Below are 6,983 nucleotides of genomic sequence, written 5' to 3'. Positions count from 1 at the left end.
ACCCCCCAACATGCCCTGGTTCCCCTGTACCTCCTGGCCCCTCCTGTGAGAACCTCTATCTCAGACTGACCCTAACCCCCAAGCCTGGTCATCCCAGGCTCCAGTGTGTCCAGTATGACTGAAGGACTCACCTAGATGAGGCCCTGGCTGAGTCAACTCTGCACAAGCATCACTTCCTGGGGACAGGAGGCAGGGGGCGTCTGAGGCCCCCAAAAGGTCAGGCACAGTGTTTGGGCAAGGCTACCCCCACCCTCATCCCTTACCACCCACTGAGTCCCACAACTGGCCTTGACTCACCGGCTCTCCAGGGGGGGACGTCCTTCTCCTCCTCCTCCTCCTCCTCCTCCTCCTCTTCTTTGCCCTTCGCCACAGAAGGCACCAGGCAGCTGCCGGCAGCACCAGGGCGACCGGCAACAACAGCAGGAGTAAGAGCTGAGGGGACGGAGGCTGGGACAGCTCCGTGGCTCCCAGCGCTCCAGGACTCCTTGGAGGCAGAAGGGTAGAGGACTCTGGGGAGAGAGAAGGGTCTGGGTAACTGAGCAGGGTGGGGCGGGGCTCATCAGGAAGGAGCAAACATTGAAAGTCCTGGAGGAGCAAATGTGGGGTGCATAGGGGCCGACAAAAACAAAAACTTGGAGATAAAAATGATCGAACCTAGCCGGCGTGGTGGCGAACGCCTTGGAGTCAGAGGCAGGCGGACCTCTGTGAGTTCCAGGCCAGACTGGTCCATATAGTGAGTTCCAGGCCAGCTGGGGCTACAGGCCAGCCTGGTCCATATAGTGAGTTCCAGGCCAGCTGGGGCTACAGGGAGACCCTGTCTCAAAAACACTAAAAAAAAAAAAATCCAAAACATAAAAAATAAAATAGGTCTGGTCCATAAATAAATAAATAAATAAATAAAATAAATAAAATTATTGAACCTGGGGACTGGAAAGATGGCTCAGCGGTTAGAGCACCAGCTACTCTTGCAGAGGACCCCAGTTCTGTTCCCAGCACCCATGGCAGCTAACAACCGCCCATAGCTCCAGTTCCAGGGAATCCAACCCCCTCTTCTGTCTTCCCCAAGCATTGCAAGACAGAAGTGCACTGACATCCATGCAAACAATACATTCATACACATAAAATAAAAATAAATAAAATATTCAGGGAGACCCTGTCTCAAAAAGACAAAAACAATTAAAAAATACATACATATGAAAGTGTCATGAGACACATTATTATGATAATATGTTAATAAAACATTAAAAAAAGAATGAAACCAGGCATAATTAATTCCAGCACTCAGGAGGCTGAGGCAGGAGGATTGCTGGGATTCAGGATGAGTCTGGGCTGCAGAGTGAGGTGGGGGGTGTTGGCCCAGGCCTGTGGTTACCCGGCTGGCACTGCACCTCCAGGCACCGGGAGAAGTTCTTGCAGTCCTTCCCGATGCAGGACCGCAGCGTCAACAGCTGGGTGAAGGTGTCCTGCAGGAGGTGGGAGATGTTGGTCTGCACGAGCCGAAGACATCTGGGGAGGGGCTGGGGCAGGGGGCACAGTCACCACCAGGTCACCCAGTGTTCCCACCACCCCTGGCCCCACCCTGCCAGCCACAGTATAGTGGGCCACTGACACCTCCTTCTGGGGCTGGACTCCTGTTATTAGGGGAGAGAAGCCCTTAGCAACAGCCTGACCCTGTCCCCAGGTCCCCAGGGCTCGGAGGTTCCAGCTTTGCCTCCACCAGGTGCCAGGGCTCAAGAGCTCACACAAGACCAAGCAGAGCTGTGCGTGCAGGGCTGTGTGTGCAGGGCTGTGTGCAAGGCTGTGTGTGCAGGGCTGTACGTGCAGGGTTGTGTGCAGGACTGCGTGCAAGACCTGGTGCTTCCACTTGTCATCCAGCTCAGCACTAACCTGGAAGGCACACGAGGTGACAAAGTAGATCTCGGTGTTGACCTTCTCCAGGAGCTTCTGCATTTTGGACCCTGCCACCGTCTTCAGTCGCTCCATCCAGCCCTGCGCCAGGAACAGGCTCCACAGGGCCTTGCAATGCTTCTCCTGCAAACCAAGAGCCCAGACCTGCTCACAGGGAGGAGGGGTGGGACCAGACGGGCGAGGGAAGGGCGGGGCCAGATGAGGCAAGGGCGGGACCGATGCCAGAAGGAGGGAGCCAGGTAGATGCCTGCTCTGAGGGAGGGAGGAGGAGGTGGCCCCTGGCTTCGAAACTGTAGGGCGCTGGGTCTGGCTCCCTCCTCCATCCCAGGGCCCTCCCCGTGACTCACGTCCTGAAGATTGGAGGCCAGAGTGACTGGGTAGTCCTTAATCAGGTACTCAGTCTGTGGGAGAGAGCAAGGTAAGCCTGGAAGCAGGAAGCAAGGCTATGGGGAGTCAGGGCTGGAGCAAAGCCCAGCGGTTAGAGCACTGGCTGCTCTTGGAGGACCTGGGTTCGATTCCCAGCACCCACTGGCAGCTCACCACCGTCCATAACTCCAGCTCCAGGGGATCTGACATCCTCTTCTGACCTCTGTGGGCATTGCACGACACAGGTGCACTTACACACATGCAGACAATACACTCATACAAATAAATAAAATAAATAAATAAATAAATAAATAAAATATAAATAAATATCGTTTTAAACTATGGAGAGTTGTTGATGGAGACAGACCCACAGTCAAGGGGACAGTGATCCAGAGAAAGGACAGGGAGACAAGGACCTACACAGAGAGGGACAGAGAACCAGAGAGAGAGAGACAGAGACAGAGACAGAGATATATAGAGAGGGACAGAGATCCAGAGATGGAGATCCAGAGAAGTACAGAAACTTAGAGAAAAACAGAGACCCAGAGAGAGAGAGAAAGAGAGACAGAGACCCAGAGGGGGAGGAGAGGGAGACAGAAGCCCAGAGAGGGAGGAGGCCCAGCACTCTGGCCGGCACAGGTGGCCTCACCAGCTCGCTGATGGGCCCACTGAAGGTGGAGGACACCGGACTGTAGTCGAAGTAGCAGTCGTAGGGTGACGCTTGTAGGCCGGGGCTCAGTAGCAGCAGCAGCAGTAGCAGCAGCAGCACCACCAGAGAGGACTGCAGGGAGGACTGAAGGGAGGAAGCATCAATACCTGACCCCCCCCCACCTGCTCGGGCTCCTCGTGCTCCACTGCCCTCCTCCTGCTCTGGGACTGGCTGTCATCCTATATCCCACAGTCTCTGTCTCTCCTGCACCTTGGTTGGTGTGACCAGCTGCCTCCGGCCCAGGTCTCCCACCCACACCATCCTCTCTGCTCTGCCCTTATCCCCAGTGCTCCCTCCCACCTTGCACCATCCTCTCACTCAGCCCCTACCCCATCCTCTCTGCTCTGCCCTCATCCCCAGTGTTCCCTCCCGCTCGCCCCATCCTCTCTCCTCTCCCTTCATCCCCAGTGCTCCCTCCCACCCCGCCCCGTCCTCTCTGCTCTGCCCTTGCCCCGGGTCCCTCCCCCCAGGTCTCCATCCTCTGCTCAGCTCCCCCTCCTCCCTGGGCACCCCCCAGGCATACGCACAGTTGGGCTCCAGGCTGGCGCCAGCACTGTCATCTCGGCCCGGGGCCCCTCATGCCTGTGCCGGGGTCTTGAAGGGGACGGAAGAGCTGGCCTCGGACCTGCACCCCGCAGCCCGGTCCCCGCGCGCCCCAGAGCCCGGCCTCGCCACGCCGCCTGTGATGGGGGTGAGTTTCCGCCTCCTACTCCCCCAGGCTTCCTGCGTGCGCCCCAGGGACGGTGGAAAGTCATCTCCCCTTCTAAGAACCCGACGTCCGGTCCCCAGAACCCTCCCCAGGCCTCGCACCCCGCTCCCTCGGCCCGGGAGTGGGGGACCCCGGGCCCGCCCCTCGGGGACCTGGAGTGCCATTCTCACGCACCAGGCTTGCCCCAGCTGGGTGTGGAAAGACCAAGCTGGGTGACAGCCAGAGACCGAAAGCGAAAGGAAATTTTAGGGGAGCAGGCGTGGGGCGAGTTCGCGCCCCGGTGGAGCGCCACCTGCTGGGGACACGTGGCCGGCCTTGGACAGTGAGTGTAAGGCTGGGCTAGCTCAGGCTGCACCCAGGCCTGCCAGCCTCCACGTGCATCCAGAATCCGACCAGTTCCTGTCACCCCAGATGTACCACCGCCAGCCTGGAACATCACAGTGGCCTCTGTGTTCCCTGCCTCGGTCCTAGTGTTCTTCTGCAGCCAGGGACACACGGGCTTGTGAGGCCTCAGTCCCTCCCTCTCAGGGTTCCCACTTCACTCCAGACCCCCAGCTACTAAGGGGCCTGAGGCAGGAGGACTGAAAGTTGTAAGCCAGTCATGGGTACAGAGTGAGCTCAAGGCCAGCCTAGGCAACTTAGTAAGACCCTGTCTCAAAAAGTAAAAAGGGGCCCTGGAACATGGCTCAGTGGTAGAGCCCGCGCTTAGACTCCCCCAGTGAGAGACTGGGGTGCGACTCAGCGGTAGAGACCCTGCCTAGGATCCCCCAGTGAGGGGCTGGGGTGCGGCTCAGGGTAGATCCCCTGCCTAGGATCCCCCAGTGAGGGGCTGGGGTGCGGCTCAGCGGTAGAGCCCCTGCCTAGGATCCTCCAGTGACTGGCTGGCGTGTAGCTCAGGGGCAAAGTGTTTGCTTAGCATTCTCAAGACCCTAGACTCAATCCCTAGTCCTCGCCCCCTGAAAAAGTGGAGTTGTGGGGTGGCCACATAGATCTGCAGGATTTGACCGTGTTACCCCAACCCCTCCCTGCTAACCCTAGCCCTGTCGCCCTCCAACACCAGCCATCCGAGGTGTGTCTGAGGTGGGCTACTCCTGCCTCAGGACCTTTGCATGGGCTGGTTCCAAAGCCTGGATCATCCTCCTTGATACCTGCTGACCCCCATCTCGTGCAGACCTTTACTTAGATACACAAGGCGTGAGACCCTTTTCCAAACTGCAGCCCTGGTAGCCTGCCAACTCACTCGGCTTTGTTCTTATCTCTGGTCAACAGACCCTCTGGTTTTCTTATTTTCCTCAGTGTCTCTGCCTCCTCCGAGGCTCTTTCCTCTGCTCTGAGAGCTTGTACCTAGCACTGGCCCCCGCCCACTGGCGGCTGCACAGGTGTTTGTTAAATGAATGGATGGACAGGTCCTGGCCTTTTCCTTATTCATTGCTGTTGTATAACACACAGTGTGTCTGGGTTTGTTTCTGGTTCCTGGAGATAAATCCTCAGGATTTTCCAAGCGGAGCGTCACTGTTTATCAGACCACACCTGAGTTCACACTGAGGTGATTCAGGAAGGGGCTGGTTGTGCACAAAAGACTGAGAATGCAAGATATGGTACAGCAGAGGCAGAGGGTCAGCAGGTGGAGGCGGGAGGATCAGGAATTAAGGTCAGCCTTGGCTACATAATGAGTTTGCAGCTAGCCTGAGCTACATGAGACCATGTCTTTTTTTCATTATTATTGTTATTATTATTATTTTGGTCTTTTGGAGTCAGTGTCTCCCTGTAGCCTCTGCTAGTCTAGAACACCCTATGTAGACCACGCTGGCCTCTATCTCACAGTGATCTGCCTGCCTCTGCCTCCCAAGTGCTGGGATTAAAGGTGTGCACCACCACACCTTGTATTGCCTGTGATGCTTGCGGAGGTCAGAAGAGGGTGTTGGATACCTGGAACTGGAGTTACAGACAGTTGTTAGCGGTCATGTGAGTGCTGGGAACCGAACCCAGTTCTTCTGCAAGAGCAGCTCGTGCTCTTAACTGATGAGCCATCTCTCCAGCCCTGAGACCCTGTCTTAGAAAACAAAAGCAGGGGACTGGAGATGGCTTACTGCTCTTGCAGAATGGCTGGGTTCACATCTCAGCATCCACATCAGGCAGCTCAGAATTGCCTGTAATTCCCATTCCAGGGGATCCAATGCCCTCTTCTGGCTATGCAGGAACCTGCACACACACAGTGCATATAAACATATGCAGGCACACATACACATGTAAATACATTAAAATTAAATAATATTTTTTAAAAAACACACAGAAAACCAAAGCAGGGCTGCTGAGACACTCAGTGAATGAAGGTGCTTGTCACCAAGGCTGAAGCCGAGTTGGAGTCCTGGGACCCACATGGTAGAAGTAGAGAACTGACTCCCATAAGTTTTTCTTTGACTTCCACATGTATGTACACTGGTACACACGCATGTGCAAGTGCATGCGCGTGCGCGCGCGCGCACACACACACACACACACACACACAAATAAAATATAACAACAAAAAAAAGGTCAAGAGTAGGGCCGAGGGTTGGTGTTTCAGAGACAATTCACCCACCTCCTGGAAGGCCCAGGGATGGCCTGCCGACCCATAAGGGCCCCAATTGGAGTTCCAATAGTGAAACTTTCTCTTCTGGTGAATTTATTTATCCATATCCTAGAGAGGTGATGGGTCCCTAGGAACAAGGGTTCAGAATTCCACACTGTCGACCCTCAGTGCCTCAGGTTATGAATGACCAGATTCAACCAACCATGGGTTGAAAATATTTTTAAAATATTTAAGCCAAATCGGTGGTACTCATCTGTTTTCCCTGCACTGGGGAGCCTAAGGCAGGAGGATTGAAAGTTTGAGGCTAACGTGATGTACAGAGCTCAGATGAACAGAACAGAGCAAAACCAAAGGGTCAGGCATGGATGTCTATCTCATCCCAGCAGTTGGTAGGTAGACACAGAAAGATCAGGAGCTCAGGGCGATCCTGGGCTACATCTATTAGAGTTTCAGTCCAGTTTGGGCTACATAAGACCCTGTCTCAAAAAGCCCAAACAATAACAATGATACATAAAAATGCAAGCACTGATGGCTGGCCTGGGGCCCCAAGTCTCTCCGGCACAAGCTCCTGGCCTGGGCCCACAGCCCTGGAGCTCTGCAGTGGTGGCCTCTGCAGCCCTGTTCTCTCTAGCCACAGTGATCTGGGATAGCTCCTGTGTTAGCTTCCTGTGGCTGATTTAACAAGAGATTACAAGTTTAGTGGCTTGAGACAACACATT

The 6,983-nt window shown here is 55.2% G+C and overlaps 1 protein-coding gene across 7 annotated transcripts in view; it reads right to left on the bottom strand.

Moving 5' to 3' along the window:
* Flt3lg (fms related tyrosine kinase 3 ligand) overlaps positions 1–3,968 on the bottom strand; it is a 9,182-nt gene extending 5,214 nt beyond the window's left edge. For 2 of the 7 annotated variants that reach the window (XM_008845058.3, XM_008845059.2), the window contains exons 1-7: positions 3,511–3,858; positions 2,924–3,067; positions 2,256–2,309; positions 1,888–2,031; positions 1,373–1,517; positions 298–509; positions 132–200 (exon numbers count right to left, since the gene is read on the bottom strand). In XM_008845058.3, the coding sequence (XP_008843280.1) occupies positions 153–200; positions 298–509; positions 1,373–1,517; positions 1,888–2,031; positions 2,256–2,309; positions 2,924–3,067; positions 3,511–3,738 (975 nt within the window). In that variant the 5' untranslated portion in view covers positions 3,739–3,858 and the 3' untranslated portion in view covers positions 132–152. The other 5 variants (XM_008845061.3, XM_008845062.2, XM_029569416.1 and 2 more) reach the window with 4 other exon arrangements.
* Between the last annotated feature and the right edge of the window lie 3,015 nt (positions 3,969–6,983).

Source organism: Nannospalax galili, unplaced genomic scaffold, assembly GCF_000622305.1.
Source record: "Nannospalax galili isolate Female #2095 unplaced genomic scaffold, S.galili_v1.0 scaffold960, whole genome shotgun sequence".
In the NCBI taxonomy this organism is placed as follows: Eukaryota; Metazoa; Chordata; class Mammalia; order Rodentia; family Spalacidae; genus Nannospalax; species Nannospalax galili.
Note: the sequence above shows the minus strand (reverse complement) of the source record. Positions and strands in the feature narration are given on the sequence as shown.